Genomic DNA, 21,983 nt, shown 5'->3' with positions numbered 1-21,983 from the left:
ATCATAATCTTCGTAGACAACTGCGCTGCTCATTCCAAGGAGAATAAGTACACTAACATCAAGTTGCAGTTCTTACCACCAAATTCTACTTCTGTTCTACAACCAATGGATCAGGGAGTTATTAAGGTATTTAAGCAGCATTATAAAATGCGACTTGTGAAACGGATGCTGGAAGGACTTGAAAATACTGGAGAGCTAAAAAAAGTCAATATGTTAGAAGCGATTGAGTTAATTGTATCAGCATGGGAATTAATAACACCATCTGCCATTGCTAACTGTTTTCGGAAAGCTGGATTCTCTGACGGAGATACAACTGAAGAATATCTCTTAGAAGCTGAATATGAAATATCAGATGAAGACGAAGAAACAAACGTAAATTTTGTTAATGATTGGAAGTCATTCAAAAATAAACTTAATTTCACAGCATCGTTTGAAGAATATGTATCCGTTGACGACGAAATTTTACCTTGTGATATGCTGACATTAGAGGATATTTGTGATGTTACAAATGATACAGAAGAATTCAGTGAAACTGAAGAAGATATTGCTAAACCACCTAGCTTTTCTGATGCCAGGAAAGGGCTGGATACTTTTAGGAAATTTATTTACACTGTTGAAAATGTACCCCCGGAAATGTTTAAATTTTTACAGCAGTTGGACAATTTTCACTTAAAGGTAGGTGAGAAAAGACAAAAACAAACCACTTTACACGATTTTTTCTCACAGAAATCTAGTCAATTATTGTAACAACGTATATTACATTGTATGAAACAAAAAATAAAGTAGGTTACTTTGTTTTTATTTATTAGCAATTTTTTTTCTAAATGAATATTAAAATTCAATATTTATTTCATTAGGCTGAGAATTTAATATAAGTTACACAATTTCAAATTTTTTAGTTTTTTATTAATGCGTTTTTAAGTTTCACCGTTTAATAAGTCGTTTCTTTCCACTCCCTTGAAAAACTTCTTAAACGGGTTCTACTGTATATCAAGAAAATTTCAATGAAAATTGGGACGATATTTGCATCAGAAAACTTTGATTCTTTTATTTGTTATGTGAAATATTAGATTTTCTGAGCAAAAAAATATTATATGAGGAAACATTTCAGTTTGACTAAAATTTAAAATTTTAATAACAAATAATTGTAATAGATGTAAGAATTATTTAACTCAAATCTCAACAACAGATTACCGTAACTGAAAATTTTAAGACTGGCTATTTTCCAGGTATGATACAGGAACATTCCAGTTTTTTTTTTTTTTTTTTTTAAAAAAAATAACAACTTTCTCTGACTATTCCCCGATTTTTGGAGTTTAAATAAAATTCCAGGTTTTCCCCCTGTTCTCCCTGACCAAGATAATTTTTCGGGAAAGAAATTTTATAGATTTAAAAATTAATAATTCAAATACTTCAAACTTGCGAAGTAATGAAGCATCCGTAAAACCTTATATTGAACAAATAACTCATTCATTCTTTCATTTACATCAATTTAGCATATTTGAAAAGAATTAATCATTTCTTTTATGGTCTCTTTCATGCTCAGGTCTCATTCATATTATTTAGCAAAATTTGCATTTTTTTAACCCCTTCGCAAATAAACTTTTCAAGCATAGAAAATATTCTAGTCAGATTTCAAACAGAAAAATAAGGGAAATTTTAAATCAAAAAATATATTGATAAAATTAACAACAATGAGGAATGTCATTAAAATGAAAGTTAGTTTTAATTATTCATTTTTAACTTAAAAAGATCCTATTGTAAGACTTAGCTTGAAAATTTTTTTTCAGAAACACAAAAATATTATAAAGGAGGCATCTATTATGTACATTGCACATTAAAAATAAATAAATAAGAAATGAGAGCAAACATTTTCATAACTTTTATTCTAATGTCAGATTTTCACATACTAAAATACAGTTTGAGGACAAAATCTTAAATATGCTAATTAATTTGTGCAAACAATACTTTAATTACGAATTCAGGCAAAAAAAAAAAAAANAAAAAAAAAAAAAAAAAAAAAAAAAAAAAAAAAAAAAAAAAAAAAAAAAAAACGTATTTTCTCAGAATAAACAAAAATTATTTTTAATAAATTTGTATTTTTGACTATCAAAATATGGAGGGGGGAGCTGCATTCGAAAACTAAACTAGGGTTCCAATAGTTAAAGCAAGAGAGAGCGAAAGTTTGGACCCTTTAATATTAATTTCATATAATGTGTATTTCTCGGTATTAAAAGAAATTATACAGAAAACATTTCATTTCTCAACAGCTATTTGACCAATTCCCCTCAAATTTTGGATTTTATTATTTACAATTACATAGATTTAATTCGAGTAAAAATTTTTGCGCCTTATGTTTCAATTTTCTTTAATACCATAAGTAAAATAAATAATATATTAAAATAAAGTATTTTTTTACTTGGAATTATTTTCAAATGAACAAGTTTTACAATTATTTTTTGGATTAGTTTTATCAGTTCTGCAAAAAGTGACATTAGCATTAAGTGAGTCAAACTTTCTCTTATTTTTCATTCGCAACTATTGGAAACATAGCTTCCAGATTGTGGCTACCCTCATATTTCGAGGGTATCCAAATCAGTTGAAATAATGTATGTTTATTCCAACAAAGTATAGCGCGGCTTTGAGGAGAACTCCTCCAGACAAAAATCCTGAGGCTGTCAGCTGCTATGGTTACAAGCAAGAGCACATTTCTAATGGAGGTGCAATGAAGGCGTCGATCGGTTTACTCACACTGACCTATGCAAAGATCAAGACAAAACTATACACCCCTATTCAAAGTGACTTTTCTTTGTAACCATGGTACCCGCCACGACGAGAGACTGATGCCTGGAGGGTTCTCCTGAGAGCAGCACTATACTTATAGTAAGTAGTTATTGTTTACATAATTTATGAATCCCAGAACTCGAACATCCGATAATTAGATCAAAAGATATGAAGCTTCTTTTCTTTTTGCACTCAGTACAATGAAAACTTTTGTCATACATTATTTTTCGCTGTTTAATGAGAAACACATAAAAGATTTTGGCTATATAATGTTTATAGAAATGTAGAAGGCAAAGTACTTAATTCCCAGATTATCTTTAACAAAACAAATGAATTGATGTGATCATAATGATTAAAAAAATTACAACTTACCAAAGTAATCAGATGGACCTAAATGTCCTACTTCAACTTGCGGCTCATCTTCAGCTCGCCGTTGAAGTACAACTGCAGTACCCTTTGACAAATAATAAATACGAATAAATTATTACAATTTATTGAAAACATTATGTTAAGATGTGAGCAATTAGTTTTATCACTTAAATTTAGAAATAGAAATAAATGCAAACCACTTATTTCTCATTATTTATTCCTTGAAGCCTAACAGAAGTTATTTATATTTGTTATTAATTCTTAAAAAAATATTTCCACTTGACATTGAAGTTAATATAAGTAATGGGTATGGAAATAAGTTAATGAGTAAGAAATAATCAAAACAAATTAAATATTTTGGTGGATAGCAGAATACAGATGTAATGCAAACTTTTTTGCAGCTATTTATAGTTCATCTACATTAAATGTGAGAGTCACTTCCGGCTCAGTGTTTGAAACATTGGCTTATATTGAAATACTAAAAGCTAAAGTTTTTTTTTACATGAATGATTGATTGGGGCACATTTTACAATGATTACTAAATCAATATTTCATATAAAAATATTTTGAAAAACTTAATAGACTAACAATTTTTTAAACATAAATAAAATAAAAAGAGGAAAAAATTGTTTTTAGAAATTCATTTACTGATTCAACAAAAAGTTAGCATCAGAAATTTTATACATAAAAATTTGTTCTTATTCAATTATTAACTAAAAAAAACGAAGCCTGTTAAATTCCTTATCCTTATTAATTAGAACTATTGTCATAAAATTTCCTAACCTTTTCTGAATAATAAAATTTCTTTACTTTTTCCTGTTCTGTGTAAATTATGGTCAAAACTTGTTTAGAAGTTTAAATAAGTCTATTGTGTGACAATAAAATAAAAAAATAAAAAAAAAGCAGGAGAAACCCACATGCCAACATAAAACAAAATTATTTTACTCAATTACAGGAAATTCATTATGCTTTCTTGGTACTTTAAAATTGAAACGAAGTTAAAATCTTAAATATCGGAAAATACATTAAGTAAACATATAAAATTTGAAACAATAAACTTTTGGTAACTATCATTTAATTGCACAATTTCAATTTTCATTTTTTTAAAGGATCTAAATGTCACTTTTATTTCATCTTATAAAATATACGTATATTGATTTTTTTAAAACAATAATTAAATGGGTGAATTTTTCAAGAAATTTAACTGAAAACCAAAAATTTTTTTAAAGAGGAATTGTAACTTAAAACATACATATAATTTTGTTAAAAAAAATTAGCTTTCTATCACAACTTTTTTGTATCAGGCTTTAATCTAAAAAGACTTAAAGATGTTTTTTAAAGTTTTTTTTTTTTTTTTTTTTTTGCCGGGGAAAAAAAGCCTCATTTTGAATGCCTCCAAAGCAATAACTTTTAACTTGTTTTGCAATATTTTACAGAAAAGAATTTTGTGGGCTGTAAAGAGTATAAAGGGGTTAAATATAGCAATATATTCATAATTAGTAAAGAGGGAGCTAGTTCTAGATAGACAAAATTTAACCCAGCATTTTTGAAAACCTTATAAAACATTATAAGATATAAAAATAGTATATTAATCACAAAAAACTGTTATTTCAGATAGAGCCTTTCAAGAACAGCCATAAGTAAAAAATATCTTTAAAAAAAACTTGGGAAATTTTGATGTTTTTAAAAATTTCTAATTCCCCAGAAATTAAATATGAGGCACATACCTTGTAAAAGCAAAGTTCCAAATATAAACATAAATTTAATCAACATTTTATTATAAGAAGACATAAAATATTAATTTGTCTTCAAATAGAATGGTAAATAACAGAAGAAAATACAGCTTTTAGTCTTTTAAAATGACTGAGAAATTTTAATTTAAGAATTTTGTAAGTAATTAATAGAGACGATATGCAACTTTCATTATTCATTTTGTTCTCTATTCAGAGTTACTTTATATAAGCGTTTGGTATTGTTTGAAACAACTTTAAATTTTAAATCATTGTATATAACTAAATGCTAGAAGGAAATAAAATAATCACAGGACTGTCAGTAAAACCTACTTTTCAAATCCCTTACCATTATTATAATATTAAAATTATTCATTTATATATAGCAGATAAATACAAATGAAAGTAAACAAGGACTAACAACAACAAGTTTTTTTTAACATTAATTAGTGGCTCTTGGGTATTAACCTTATTCAATGCAAACATTATGAAAATAAACTTTTTTTTCCATCAAAAATAATTCAATCAAGACACAGGTTGAACATTTTTCAGATTTTATGATCCATTATATGCAAACAAAAAAATAATTTGCATGCCAAACATTGAACTACTTAGTTAATTGCATGCACGTCTTTCATTTAAGCATGGATAAAGATAACAGCAGAAAAATATGCAAAAGGGAAAAGTCATTAAAAATAGCATAAAAATGGAACATTATAACATTTCACTATATTAGATTGCTGAATTAATATTATGTATACTTCTTTAACCAACACAACAATTATTTGTCACCCTTGGTTGTATCAAGAAACTAATTCCATCTTGAGCTTTTTGATGCCAGTACTCTTCATTGCTCAGTCACTTTTCCCCACCACTATTACAAGATCTGCCTTTTCCTCTCAGGCTTGTGGGAAGTTATTTTTTAAATTGTGTTATTGTTGTTAGATCTATAGATATGAACAAGTCACTTCATCTGCTGGATTTCAATTACCTAGATCAGTTGTTTTCAACTGGCGGCTCACGGGCCTCAAGTTGTCATTTTTTTGCGGATAATTTTCGTAGAAAATCTATATGGGCTATATGGGAAAATCTATACATTTAAGTTTTATGTCTTAGCAATTTGATATCTGTTTCACATTAATGTTTAATTCATAGGTGCACATTATAGTTCTTGTAGACAAAAATTCTTAATATGCAATTAAATATTTTTAAAAATCTACTTATTTTAATTTGTAATTCAATACTTTTGTTTAGTACAACATAATAAAAATCTGACAGTAATATTTAATGTTCCTTCAAACATAAAAGTCCTATATAAAATTTCGATGAAGTTGCGGCCTGCCATTTGACTGGTGTTTTTAATTGCCGCCCCCGGCCTCATGTAAGTTAGAAACCCCCTTTGAAGGTCTTTCACTAACAAACAAGGAATTTATTATCTTCCACACTCACAGATTCAGAAGACAATGAACTTACTTTCGAATGAATTTCTATTTTTAAAGAAAACAAATTAAATGGAAATACTTACATATCCAAATTTCTATTTTATTCCAATAATCAATTTCTCACTAAATAATTTACAATAGAATTTGCTCTTAAGATTATTCAAAATGTCTTAGCATCTTCATCATTGTTGCCCCCTTTTATTTCAGCTGCAATTTCGAAAAGAGAGCTGTTATCAAATTTTAATCATCAACAAAGTTGTTTTAAACAAAGTTAACGAGTCCACCAGAGAGAATATTCTATTCTTCTTTGCTAATGTCACGGACGTCTAGAAATTGAATACTGCTTTCTTAAAACTGTATTTAATGCACTTGCTTATGAATTCAGCGTTCATACAGAGATCAGAAGAAGAAATCTAAGGAGTATCCAAGGAGTCCGAAATTTTAAGGACTTATCAAAAATTTAAAAACTTTGTGTAAAAAATAGCTAGACAGTTTTTTTTTAATTAAAAAGAAGTTATTATAAGGAACTTGCAAAAATGTATATTTTGCATATTTTTCCCTAGCCCTCTTGAAATAAATTTTGACTTTGTCAAACTTCATCAAGAAAAATAAATAAAGTTATCACTTTCATGCATAAATTACATTGTCCAGTTTTAAATATTTTAATAAATCTTGTTTAAGTACAAATGTTAAAGATTAACATAAAACCCTACCAATCTTATATTTTTAAATTTGAATACATGAGAAAATCTAAGGCATTTTATACAAAAAAAAAAATCACAGTAAATTATTAATTAAATTTACTTGTAACATGTAAAATTGAAATTATTTGCTGTTATTTTCTTCTTCTACCTCTTGCAATTCAATTGTTTTTTCTTTTTAAATTTTTCTTAAACTATTAGATTTTGACAGCTAAGTCATATAACTTAGTTTCCCTGCTTGGACAGCAAATTCATGAGCGAACTTAGTAAGTTCATCTATGCAACACAATAATCTAAGGAGTTTCTAAGGACTAATTTGGAAATCTAAGTAGTTCAAAGTACTCCTTGGAGACTCTTTTATTTCCAAGGAGTATAAGGAGCCCGTACGCACCCTGCTTATGATGCTTCGCCATTACGAGCACAACATGTAAATTGCATCAAGGACTTTTATGTGCTTCAGTTTGTCCTTTGTCAGAAGATTCATTTTCACAGCGACCAAAAATTAATAGTTTGTCTAAAGTGAAGAACTCCCCTACCATTCGTCTGAATCCATGGAGGTGAGTATGGTAAAGAGATTACTATTTCAAGTAGGGGTGTGGGGTCACTGTTAAGGACAGGTTTTGGTTCGGGTCAGCGAGTGAAAGGGATCTCTTTTTTGTGTAAGCCCTAGAGCGAAGAGAAACTACCCTTCCTGAAATGCGCTAGTCTTGTTTCCATAGCAGCAGATGGCTCAGAATTTGCGGCGGGGGAGTTCTTACCATAGACAAACTATACATATTCAAGTTTCTCTACAATGTTTTTTCACAGAATGAATGATGGTCATATCCAAAGGTTGAATTTTGCTTAGGCAGTTTGAAGGGGAAAAATAACTTTTGTGTTTATGAAAATAGGCAGATCTGCTGGCTGGGCAGAATCTACAGTACACATTAAATGCATTAGTTTATAAAAGGAAACTTCAGTAATATAAAAACACATCAAATAATCGTGATGCAAAATTTTCTACTTTACAAAGTTAGCATCATTTGATCAGAAGAATTTACCAAGAATAGAAGTTGCAATGTAAACTTACATCTTCTATGATAAAGAAATCATCTCCTGGTTGTCCTTGTTCTACAATAATGTCACCATCATTGAACTGCATTGGTTCCAATGCATCTGCAACTGTGAGCCTTTCCCATTCATCCAAGCTTTCTGTGAGAAAAGAAAATTGATTAGAGGAAAAAGATAGTTAAAATTAAGTTCTATCTGCTAATATTGCATTAAAATTACAGAAATTATATATTATATTTGAAAAGCATAATCCTTTTCTACAATATCATAATTTTCCGGGATCCTAAAGAATAGATGAAATAAATTTTTTAAAAAAAATAATCAATCCAAATTTCAATAGCTTTATGAAAATTTTTCAACATTGATATTTTTGAAATTTAAATTTAGTAGAAACGGAAAGAAATTTAAACTTTATTAGAGGAAGTTTTTTTCATTTAAGCACCAAGATTTTTTTTTAAAACTAAAACTTTGAAACACAATTTAGCATTAGAATTTTTAGCACCAAATTACTCACAACTATTTATTTTTCTCACAAAGAAAAGCTACTACTTACAAAAAATAACTATTTACTTAACAGGATTAATATTTTATAGAGTTTGTCTACTTAATACTACTTAGTCGGGTCCACACCAGTAATGAAAATTTAGTGGCCTAATAGGAAAATCTAGCTATTTAGTTAGAAGTCCAAAAACTTAATATGGTACACAAACTTGAGAAAAAAAAAAAAATCGAATTTCACAATTACATAATTTATTTTATGGTACACATCAAAAATAATTAATCACCATAAAATTAATTAGGTTCATTGGCCCACAATGATTGAAGCATTTAGTAAAAATAAGTGTAAAAAACTTAAAATCAGGGTGCATAGCCAAATTATTCACACAAAGAAAAGAAAAAAAAAGAAAAAGCACTTTTCAAAGTACTCAAAAAATATTTTTAAGAATGTTAAAAAAATATAATTAGGCAGGGTTGGAAAGTTTTCGACAATTGAAGTTTTTTTATCTTGTTTTAACAGTCATATAAAATTAAAACTTTTGGCATTGTTCTCGACAATTGTCAAAAATTATGAAATTTTGAATCAATGTAAAACAAATGGCGTTTTCATACGCTACGGACTGAATATACGCCGAAATAGATTGGGGTTGAATTAATTCTGAAAACGATGAATGAGAACTATGTCAATCTGCATATTTCGAAGCGAAAATCAACATGGTAAAGGAAAAATCTCATTTTGAAAAAGGCAAAAATTAAGCACTTTTCAAAAACACCCAATGAAAAAAACATTTTTTGCTTTAAAAAAATAAAAACAAGCACCTTTAAGCACTTTTTAAAAATGCACCCTGTAAAATATTATCCTTAAATAGATTTAACATAGAGATTAAAATGCCAAGAGCAAATAAATGAGGAAAACAGAGAAAGTAAGAGCTAGCAAAGTATTATATTATCTAAAAAGTATAAAATTTTAAATAAAGTTAACTCTAAAAGAGGAAAAGATATTATTTTTTGGGTGTCAATACTACTACTTAGTATATAATAATGTAATTGCAGATACGGTACTGTATTTCCCCAGTGGGATTATACTTAATTTATTTTGAGAGGGAGGAAATTTAAAATTCAGTCCTCAATATAAAAAATAATTTCCAAAAATATTTTTTTATGTCCTCACCTTATAAGTCTTATACACCTCAAGCAAGGTTCAGCATAATCAATTTAAAAATAACATCAAATTACACAGGTATTATAATAAATAAAAGATAGAATTCGATATGTATTTTCGAGGTTATTAAAATACAAAGTCTCTTCTTTTTAAACTGTTTAATCAAATTTTAGTTTTCAGAAAATGAACATAAGATAAAATATAAAAATGTCGATTTAGTATATCCATTTAAACATTAATAACAAAATGTCTAATTTGTTACTTCAGATGATCAGTAACGTATTTTGCACTTAATAAAATCTATAGTAGTACAATATTTTACAGCTGACAAATTAAGACTTACCAAGCTTGATTTTCTTTAAAATAGAAAATAAATCCCAATAAACCAGGCTTTAAATTTTGAGAATATGATTCAATATGGGTAATTTAAGGGTTGTATCATGTATACACAAATTGCAATATGTTGATGAGAATCGAAATTTAATGAAACACTATGAAATATTCAGAGATTGGTATATTACACATCACAACGTGTAAATAAATTTTTTTTTTAAATGAATTGCATGTGTGTTTTGTAAATCGAAAAATATTAACAGTAAATTACATCATTTAAAGTAAATCAGATGTGTGATACATAAATCCCTTTAACACAAACATAATGCATGATTAGCTTATCATTTTAAAGCGAATTCACAATACATAATTTGGTAATCATTATAATACAAATCGCAATTTGTGATTCAATAAATTATTTTAATGAAAACCACAAATGGTAATTCTTAAATTTGTCTTATCCTCGATGAATGATTTGAAAATCACTTAAATACTTATCATATTGTATGAATCAAAAACCACCTTAATCCAGATCAAGGTATTAGATTTATGATTTGAGGAATCAACATATGAGCTATAGAAATTAAATGTAAAAATCTGAACACAAAAGAAATAATCCTTAGTAAAAAAAAATTAAAAGATTTGTATACAATTATATAATGTGATAAGAAAATAAAGCAAATGAAAAATTAGTGAAATAGTACAATGCATTGAAATTTTAATATGCAGGATGTTTTAAAAATTGAATTGAAAAGTAAGAAAGAATAATTCATAATTAAAAACATAATTTCAGATCTCACTTTATTTTAATTAAGAAATTACAGCAAATGCACATTTATGAGTAGAGAAAATAAACAGCTGTTTCATAACAAAAATTAGATTAGAATAAGCTATAAACAAAGATTATTGACATTCAATGTTAACTCACTTACCCAACACAGATACTTTACTGAGAAATTCTTGGTACATTTTCCTCTTCCGTATTGTACTTCCCTAAAAAAATATGCACAATTAATATACATCTGAACAGATTTACTGACTATAATTACTTTTGCATTAAAGTAAAGAATTTCCATTTACCATCAAAATTCTTCTGTACGTATCTCTATCAATAGCCCATAATTTGCAATCAATTTTAGCCTAAAATAATAAAGGAAAAAATATTTTATTATTAAGCTTTCGCTACTTACTTAAATTAAATCATGAATTTCATTATTTGATCAGAGTTATAAAAAATAAAAAAAGCAAGTTAGGGAATAAATACATATGTATGATCCATTCAATAAATATAATCAATCTGATTGTTGTGTAATTGTTGCAGAAAAATATATCTAATTGTAGCAAACATTATTAAATAAATCCCCTTAAATGAATTGAATTACAAAATTAAATGATAAAAGTTAAATAAATAAAAATGTAATTTTGAACCCTTTGGTTCAAACCAGACAACCTTTGATTGACATATAGAGAATTTGCTGCTAGCTTGATGGTTTTGTAAGTGAAGTCTTAACTAAATATAATAAGTCAAAAATATGACATTTTGGTAAGAACAACATATAAAGGTGCATAAGATTTTTTTTCTAATTTCGATAACAAAATGGTAATTAGTAAAGCAATAAATTGTTGGCCTCTTTTTTTTCTTGACCGAACTCAACTGGGTGTAGACTATAGAGCAGTGTTTCCCAACCTTTTTTGCGCCATGCCCCACCAAAGTCATTCTAAAATTCTTATGCCCCCCTAAGTAACATATACATAATTTTTAATATTAAAAAATTTAATTGTTCACTTAAGAAACTTAAATGATAGGTTTTAGGAAGAAAGCACTAGGAAATTGTTAACGAACCACAGTAAGAAAATTTTCAAAACATATAATGAAAAACTAAAATTCAAATAGTTTTAATAAAGATTTTTCTATAATAATTTAATATTTTAATTTAGTGAGATCCTTGCTGCACAGAGATTTTATGTTAGGTTCCAATTTGGTTAGCTTCAGTCTCAAGTATCCCCGTTGTGTTATATCCAGACGATTTCTTTTTTTAGCAGTAAATCATTTACAGCACTAAATCCAAATTCAGCTAAATATGAAGATGGAAACGGTAGCAATAGTTTTCTTGCACATTTGGTTGAATTTGGGTATTTGATTTCTGTTTCCTCACAAAGCCATGCCATCACTCCCTTTATATTAAATAAAGTTTTAACTGACTCATCATTTTGCATTTCTGCGAGTTCTTCTTGATACTGCATATTTGATATATCAGACAAATCCACTAACTTTGGCTGCATCATCCATGTTGGAAAATCAATTTGTTTTAAATCAGAGAATCTTTCTTTTAAATCAGCCGATAGAATTTTCAGATGATCGACAATAGCAAGTAAAGCGGTATTATTTACTTCACATTTTTGGAGCCAATGAAACTGTTCTAAGTTTTTGTTGTTAATATATATCTGACATAACTCAATAAGGGTAATGAAACCAAATATCTTCGCTTTTGCATCAACAAGAGTTTTATTTGTTCCTTGAAGATGCTTATTTAATATATTTAGTTTTTCAAAGATATCGGCTGAATAACTCACAAATGCTTTATCATTGACTGTTAGCAGATACTTCATTTTAGGTTTGTCACTTAAAAAATCACTAAGAATATCAAACAGTTCCATAAATCTTTTCAAGCAGTTCCCTTTAGAGAGCCATCTTACTTCAGCGTGAAGTAAAAGTCTCACATGGTCTGCATTTTGTTCTTCACTAAATAGCTTGAAGAGAAGCTCACATTTGGCATTAGCTTTAATATCATTGATGCACTTTATTACTGAATGTAGTACTTCATTTAGAACAGGCAAGATCTTTCTAGCTACCAAGTTTTCCCTATGAAAAACACAATGCACGAGAATCATTTCTGGATTCTCATCTTCATAAATTTTAAGCAGCCATTTTCTTAGGAGCACCATCTGCAGCACAAGATGTTATGTATTTATTGGTATATTATTGACATCTATGTACTTTTTTAGCTTATTATATATAACGTTGGAGGTAGTGGTGCTTTCTAATCTTTTACAGAACAACATTTCTTCCGCAAAATGCCCTTTATCAATATATCTTACGTAAGTCATCAATACTGCCACACTGTCTATCAAAGTTGATTCATCCATTTGTACTGAGAATTTTCTTCTTTTCAACATGTTGTTTTTCAATATCTTCACTCATTTCGTCTATTCTTCTGCTAACAGTATTGTTACTGAGTGGTATTCTTCTGCTAACAGTATTGTTACTGACTTTCAAGAACCGTTTTAATAGATGCTAATATTGATGGTTTTTTTAAATTCTCTCCTGCCGTATGATTTTTTCCAGATTTAGCGATGAATAAAAAAATTTGATAACTAGCCTCAAGAATAAGATTATGAGTTGAAGTGTGAGCAGTAAATAGAGACTTTACTGTTGTCCTCTTTTCAAAATTTTTCTTTAAAATATAAAAGTCCACGTGGAGTCGGCTGCAGAGAGGTTAACTTGACGACGCCAAAAACCCATTTGATATTCTGGTCTAGTCAAAAGAATTTATAATATTTATTGGCTGCAATTATTTAAGAATTTGATTTTTTCTTTCAATTTTAGCACCGAAATCTAGCATTGCATTTAAATGGCCCGGAGCAAAAGGGTTAAACTCGTGTCGAGTCCATTTTCGAATTGCCCCCCTTAACAATCAAATTGCCCCCCAGTGGGGCGTGGGCCCCACGTTGGGAAACACTGCTATAGAGGTTAGAATAAGGAGTCAGTTAACGTATCATGGATGAAACCTCCCCTTACTAAATCTGCCATATTGATTTGACCTAAGCCCTCAGTCAAACATATTTAAGCTGTCATAACTTAAAGACATTATTTGCTATATTTATTTAGAATACATATGAAAAGATAAAAGTTACTACTATAAAAATTTTATTGCTGAACAATCAGATTGCCAATTTTTAAGTATAACAATTCCTTTAAAAAAAGAGGATTATTTCTTATTTAATATTTATCTGATTAAATATAGTAAACAACATAGTATTCATCATTCTTTTCATATCACTAATTACTTTTATAATATTGTACTTCCAGGTGCGTAGCCAGTTTGATTCGACAGTTTTTTTTCTTCTTTTTACTGAGAGGCTCAAAGAAAGACTAATAAGTTTGAATCCCAAAATTTCGGGGAGGGGGGGTGTCGGGACAACCCCCCCCCCGAAATTTTGGGATTCAAACTTATTAGTCTTTCTTTGAGCCTCTCAGTAAAAAGAAGAAAAAAAACTGTCGAATCAAACTTTTTCCCAGTACATCACCTTCGCTAGTGCGTCATCTTCACTTGACCTTGTGGCTCATCTTTCCTTCGGTTTAGACTCCCCCCCCCCAAATCAATTTTTTTTTTTAGCATATTAATTTATGCAATTTCTGAATCTACGCAGATTTCATTGACATCGAAAACCTCATGGGAGAAATGGAAGTATGGGCATCAAAGTGAAACCTGCGTGAACCCCTTAGTAGACCAGATACGGCACTTTCAGCAATGGAAGAATGTGACAGTATCTTTTTCCCAAACATTTATTGCTTGTTATCAATATTGACTACATTGCCAATCACCACAGCAACTGCAGAAAGAACTTTTTCTACTCTCCATTCCACTCGGCAACGACATTATAAACATAAGTGCAATATTATTAGAGCAAATTTAAAAAATCTAATTTCATCACACATATAAAAGCATAAATGTATTACCTTAACAGTAGCAGCCCTGGGTGTTCCATAAATTAAAGCAAGCTCACCAAAGCTTCCACCTTCCCCAATAGTGGTAACCAGCACATTATTTACAAATATCTGCAAAATTAAAGAAATCAATTCAATTAAAACACTGATTCTATAAGTCACCAATGGCGATAAGATAAATATTCAATAAAATCTTACAACCAGAGAGTAAAACAAATAAAGAACATCAAGAATTAAACAATCTATATTTCTAACAAAATTAGTTACCATTCAATGGATAAATTACGTAATGTTATCGATAACATTAAAAGTGTATGTTAATTTCAGTTACTGTTTAAAGTGGATTAGAATAAATAACTATCAATACGATACAATGAAGGCTTGTCTGCACAAAATTATTTTTTTAGTGTTTTACATTTTAAGCAGGTCCACTTGAAAAAATTCTTTATTTATTAGTTGCTAAAGCCAGCTTTCAGCTACCATTAATTTTTTAGCTGCAATTATAAATTTGTTTGAGGTAAAATTAAACATTTAATTCACATAAGTTAAATTTTTATTAGTAAGGATATAAGCTTTAGTTTATTTATCTTAAGATTAACAAACAGAATAAGTTGACAGCAAAACATGCAACATAAAAGAAACACAAGATAGTAAAAAGTAACAAAAATTAAAAAATCTTAGAATAAAATTGTATATTTCCAAACATAAGCCCATCGTATAAGCCAAAGAGTATGTCCTTTAATTTGAAATTCACTCAAAATTCAAAACCCGTATATAAAATAATGTTTAAAAAAAAAAAGGTAAGGCAAGCTACACTTGAAAATAAAAACGTGCCCTCTTTCTAGTAATAATGGTAGTACAATAGGAAAAGGAAGCATGGAACTTCCGAATTTGTAAATGTATTTCTGTTAGCGATGTCTCCCTGGAATTTTTCAAAATTAGTGGATCTAATTATAAGCCAACCCCCTTTAGCTTTTGAAATTCTCGGCTATATTCGGAAATATATGGTAATATATATTTCAAAAGATAAAAGCTTTAAATTATAAACATACATCAACTTCGCCTTGATCTATGACATAGAAATTATCACCCTGATCTCCTTGCATAATAATCAGTTCATTAGCTGAATGTACAACTGGAAACATCGCATCGAAAATGTCACTGAAAATTTAAAAAAAAAAAAACATAAGTCAGGCATTACAATTATTCTAACATAGTTTTTATACAAACTCAATTATTAATGTTTTAATTACTAACTATTTTTATAAATAAAATCTCAAACAAAAATTAGATCTGATAAAAGCTTAAAAATTATACCTTTGAGTACTTTGGTAAGGAATACATCAAAATGGAAAACTACTTGTTTAAGTAATTATAAAAAATTAGATACACGAGTTCTTCATAACCAAAAATTTTTATTCTTTCTCATCCTGATTAAGATATTGATCATCAAAAATTCTTATAATTTAGGCATATCAAAACTAAACATTTAGGTAGAAAATAAAGAGAAAGAAGGATCATATGAAACAAATTTTTTTTGATTAGATTGATAGCTAAAATATTTGTATTTGCATCTTAACTTAACTTTACAATAGATTTATGGACATACATTATTTTCCTACATGAGGGTGCTTCATTGTGACAATGTCGAAAATAGTGGATATTTATTAATTATTAGAATATTAAACACTGTGCTAATTTCGAAAATATCACCTTACTGATACTTTGAAAAGAATTAGGAAAGTGATAGAATATTTGATAACAGACATTTTTTATGTTAAAACATTATCAAAAGTAATATAATACAGCAAATACATGATAAAACAATATCCGATTAGGAAAAAATTAAGAAAAATACGAATACCACATGAACTAAAATTTCACAAAAGGAGAGAAATTTTTTTAAAAAAGAAAAACATGATTGATAATTTATTATATTGTTCTTGAGATTGAAAAGAATTCATGTTTAGTTTTTCTTCATTTGAGGGAAGATTAAGATGCTTTAATTTACATATACAAAAAAAATGTTAAATAAAGGAATGACTAATTATAATAGAAAATGTACTTACTTTTAAAGACACAAAAATGTTTTAAAGTGCGATTATTAATGGAATGCAAAAAATAAAACTAATTTGAATTTGTCACTATAAATGAAGTGTTAGTATGGATGTCATATTGAAAATTAAAGTAATAATACAACTAAAGAAAGCTAACAGGGTTTGATTTATTTGTCATAATAATGAAAGGATTTTAAAAGAGCAAAGACTATATAAAGTTTATAATGCTTATATCTAAATAACTTTAAACTAGTGTAGGATAGAAATTTTTTCTTTTATTTAAATCTACTAGGAGCACCTTACACAGTGTTTTTTTTTTGTCATTTTTCGAACTTATTTTTGCTGTTCAATGTCATTAAAGGTGAATTCCAGTGGTAACGGAATGACAGTTTATACAACAAAATCAATGTATTTTTGACCGAAATCAAAATTGATACACTTATTTTTAATGATTAATATTTAGACTTTTATATTCTTCATAGCTAATTACTAAAAATGTCAAACCTAGGAATTTTTAGTTCATATCTTCTTTTAAAATTCAAATTTAAAAAATGGTAACAATAGGACATTTTTTCAACATGATCATCACATCATCATATTTCTCATAAAAATTTAGCTAAGCTATCGAAGGAAAAATAAGAATATGTAGAGAAGGGTTTGATTATTACAATTTGACCTGATGTCTGAAAAATAATTAAATTAACCATAGAAAAAGGTACTTGTTAATTAACTTGTAATGTTGTAACGGAAGGACAGTAATGTAAGGACAGAAAAATATAAAATGATAAAGGATCATCTGCTGTAGTTTCAGGATTCTCTCATTTCTGCATAATTTGATCAGAGTCTCCAGCATTTATCTTCTTTCTCTGGAAACTTAATATCCTTCCTTCATTACCATGCTCTCTCAAACAGAATATTTCTATATGAAGTATTTGCCCAACATAGTTATTTTTTTATCTGTTTCTTTTCCCTTCTACCTATAATTAATACATCCTTCGGCATATTCTCATAACTTGGCGTATTTGATTCTTCTATACCTTCACGTGTAACCAGGGTTGGGTTTTTGCCGTCAAAAACTGGTTTTTGACATGACAGTGGTAAAAACCGTGTTTTTACCGGTAAAAACCGTCAAAAACCTACTGTTTTCTTTCATTTATGGCATTTAGCGGACAATATATTATTTTCACATAATTGCCTTTATAAATGAATGTTGTAAATGATTCTATTGATTTTGCAACTATATACAAGTATTCTTATAGAAGGATATACATTCATATAGAAATATTGTTATATACTTATTGAAAATAGTGATACTTTTATCATTATAGCTTGATTTGCAAAGGATTCAAAATTTTGCATTTATTAATTGTTAGAAATAAACAAACAAACAAAAAAGCTTGTAACTATTAATAAATTCAAGAACTAAAAAGAAGAATTTAAAATTTGGCACTTCTTAAATATTAGAAATAAGCTGAACAAAACTTTCAAAACTTGCAACTACTAACAAACTCTAAGTCAAGAATGACTTGACATTCTTCAGTAATGTAATATGCCAAACAAAATGATGCTTGGAAATGTTGAAAATTTTGTTTAGTATCCTAATATTTTACTTCAAATAGTATGTTTTGATATAATCATGTTGGGAAAATGCAAGAATCTGTTATATTAATCTATAAGAATGTGTTACATAATATCTTAAATATCTTTTAACAACTTTTTTTCTAATTTTATTGCCCAAAAATGAATTAATTTTAAATTATAAGCAGTTAAACTCAAATAAAAATACAGTTTTACCAAAACTATGGGTTTTTGACATGACGGTAAAAACCATGGTATAAACCGGTAAAAACCGTCATGCGTCAAAAACTTGCCAACCCTGCGTGTAACATCACAATAATTTGCCTGTTTTCTTTAAAGTGAAATCTCTTCTGATTAGAAGAAGATTTTTTTCACTATATTTAAAAACAGAATTTCTTACAGATTTCAAATAGTGAGTGTTGTGTGTGTAAGAAAGAGATTGGGTATTATTCCATCTTTCTGTAAGATCTTAGTTGGCTTTATTTATCTCTACTTTTGAAATAAATGCCACTTTGATATTGTGGGTATTTTCTGCTGCTATGTTCGCAAATTCTTCTGCAGTTGTGACCAACCTTTCAGCCAAGGTGATTTCTCACACTATACATTTTATAATTCTACCAATGCCATTCCTTTCCTATAGCTTGCGGCAAAAAGTTCTAAGTTGACATTAAACCATATTGTTCTAAGATGAATGTTAAATTAGTGAACAGGTATTTTTGTGAAAATTGGCTTGCGGCCTTATCACTAAAAAATGATGTTTTCTAATTGAAGAAATGCAAACGACAAGTCACCAATTAAAGCATCAAGGAAGGCAAAAACAGCTACATTTCCGAGATCTATTTCATCATTTAAACGCATATTCAGCCCTCTTTTCTTCTCTCTTGTCCCGACAAATGTAACTGGTGAAAATCGTCACTTGATGATGATGCCAATGAGCAAAATTTTCTACCTGTATAACCAAAGATTTTTCTTTACTTTCTTCAAAGTATTTATGTTGCCTTTTGATGTAAGTGTGCCTTTAATAGGATGAAAGCATTCCTTAATTGAATCTTTATATCCTTCTTTTTTTCGTTTCAGATTTTTGATTTTCTGTGACCCATTGTTCCCATCTTAAGCATGTTAAATTTTTCTAATGAACATCTAGTTATTTTGTATCAGAATGATTTTCACAAACTTAGTAATTTCTGAACATACAGTTTTAATTTGAATACTGTCTCAAAATTTTTTTGTTTCACTAGAAAAATTCTAAAAGTTCAAATCTAAATCAGTTTATAGATAAATGTCCTTCTGTTACCATGTTTTGTCTCTTTCTGATACCATATTTTCTGTCCTTTCATTTACATTAAAAAACGACTAAAATAAAAACCCAATAAAATTTAATCTTTCTTATTTATTCGAAAAATACTTCTGCTTTGTATGTAAAAAAAAAAATAAAAAATTCTAAACCTAATACTTTCTAAGTAAGAAGTTGAGATGTAGTATTTTCGTAACGGAAGGGCAATCCTTTTGTCTCTAAATTATAAGCCTGTTTCATGGTTAAATTTTTTTTAAAAATTACTTGAAAGTTTAATTAGACATTTAAAAGAAAAGTAAACCAATACATTGTATGAGGGAAATAAATTTATTCAAATGACAGTAACAAAATAGAGATTTTCAGCATTGTAAAATTATAAAGAGAGAAGTGACTTTGCCCCTGATTTTCTGAAAAATAATTAGGAAAAAATATGCTAAAATTAAAGAAATTCAGATATTTCTGAAGAAAATGATGTATGGCAAGTGACCAAATGTCAATTTTAAAAATTTAAGTGTTGTTTCCTCCCGGAATTCACCCAAAAAGTAAAGCAAAACTATGAGATCAAATTTAAAAGCCGATAATCTTATTTTCCTAAATTGAGCAACATTAAGCACTCCTTTTTTATAGATAATTATTGCAGTTTACATGTTTATTTAATTTATGGAATGGATGTAGTTCAAATAATTTAAAATAAATAAAACTCATAGTTTAACATAATTAAATAAATTCTAACGTATTTGAAAGATTCTAGAAATCTTTTTCATACCAAGTATTTAGGCAGAATACGGGGAACAAATGGTTTTAAACACATTTACATCAATATCATTTTAACAACATCATTATAACAAAAATATGAAGAAATATCAATATTAACAAGTAAAATTTATAATTATTGCCTTGTTACAAAATATGCAATAGCAGGAAGAAAATGAAACTTAAAATGAGTTTACCTTCTTTCTGAATCATCTAAATGAGCAAATAAGACATTTTTTTCAATAGCTTTTGAAAGAGCTGTCATCGTTTTATAGTCCTTTGGGACAACCTAAGAAGGAAATAAAACACAAATGCATGTAAATAAAAAAAATAAATGCAAGTTCATCTTTATATAAATTTAAACACAACATAATCAGGAGTCTGTCTAGGTTTTTCTGAGAAAGACCTATTTTGTGAAAATTTAAACACAATTTGAACAATATGAAAAAATCAACACAAAATATAGTAAAAATATGGATTTATCGTTTCTTACGAGACTGGAAAATAAAATTTTAAGAAAAAGTATTTTTTGAAACGATTGTTTTTCCTAAAGTTGAATTTGTGAAGGTACCGCTAAACGGTAGTAAATTCGGCTTGGACAGACCCTTGATAATTAACAATAAAATGAGAAAGTGATTAGGTGGGATACAATTTTAAAGAAAAGAGGTCATAAAATTTATGTTTATATACAGAAGGGTGATATTAAAATGAAAATGTTTGATGAAGCACTAATAGAATCAAATACAGTAAAAGAGTTGTAGTATCACCCTCATTTTTTTTGTAGTCATTGTCAAAAAACATTTTTATTTTATTTTACCTAGTTCATAATTATTACAAATAATAGAAATCAATATTTAAGGTCCCAACTCAATTAAGTAATTCAAACTAGTAAAAAACAAACTACCACATAGAATTATTCATGTTATATTTCACATTGTATAAAATATTCTTTTTTGCAGCTTTGGATCTAACTATAATAAGTAAAAATAGGGTCGTTAAATATAGGGTCTTTCACAACAAGGAATGCATAGAAAAAAGAATTAAGAGAAACTATCACCTACAAATTACTAACAAAATCATTTCTTTTTTAAATAAACTGCGACTTTTAATTTATTTTCATAAAGCCTGTTTAAGATTTGTTGATAATATTAGAGTAATTATACATTTTTAAAGAAGATGCCATAAGACAATGTGTGTGTACATATTTCAGAAAAAAGTAAAATAATAGTTTCAGCAGGCATATACCTTTTTAACGTAAGTTGTTGCATCTTCTTCTGAATATGTCTCAGCACTGACAGCTCCACGCCGGATACGTTGTGTAGGTGCCATATTTGGAGTAGCACAGATGTCATCTTCATGTTCATCACAGGGACTAGTAGCATTTAAATTTTTTTGCTGTTTAGCAGCTGCAGCAGCCTCCTGAAAATAAAATTTATTACCAATAACTCATTAATTAATGACATGACTTTTCAAGAAAAATGAACAACAAATTTGAACGCTAAA

The 21,983-nt window shown here is 28.1% G+C and overlaps 1 protein-coding gene across 6 annotated transcripts in view; it reads right to left on the bottom strand.

The window, feature by feature from the left end:
• The window catches only part of LOC107451128 (protein kinase, cAMP-dependent, regulatory subunit type 1), a 136,862-nt gene that overhangs the window by 8,182 nt on the left and 106,697 nt on the right, over positions 1–21,983 (bottom strand). For all 6 annotated transcript variants that reach the window (XM_016067126.3, XM_016067124.4, XM_016067129.3 and 3 more), the window contains exons 2-9: positions 21,726–21,899; positions 20,678–20,769; positions 15,851–15,959; positions 14,811–14,909; positions 11,150–11,209; positions 11,002–11,062; positions 8,096–8,217; positions 3,157–3,238 (exon numbers count right to left, since the gene is read on the bottom strand). In XM_016067126.3, the coding sequence (XP_015922612.1) occupies positions 3,157–3,238; positions 8,096–8,217; positions 11,002–11,062; positions 11,150–11,209; positions 14,811–14,909; positions 15,851–15,959; positions 20,678–20,769; positions 21,726–21,899 (799 nt within the window). The remainder of the gene's footprint in view (positions 1–3,156; positions 3,239–8,095; positions 8,218–11,001; positions 11,063–11,149; positions 11,210–14,810; positions 14,910–15,850; positions 15,960–20,677; positions 20,770–21,725; positions 21,900–21,983) is intronic.

The sequence above is a fragment of the Parasteatoda tepidariorum genome, chromosome 10 (assembly GCF_043381705.1).
Source record: "Parasteatoda tepidariorum isolate YZ-2023 chromosome 10, CAS_Ptep_4.0, whole genome shotgun sequence".
Lineage (NCBI taxonomy): Eukaryota > Metazoa > Arthropoda > Arachnida > Araneae > Theridiidae > Parasteatoda > Parasteatoda tepidariorum.
The sequence above is the reverse complement of the archived record's forward strand: the minus strand, read 5'-3'. Positions and strand labels throughout refer to the sequence as shown.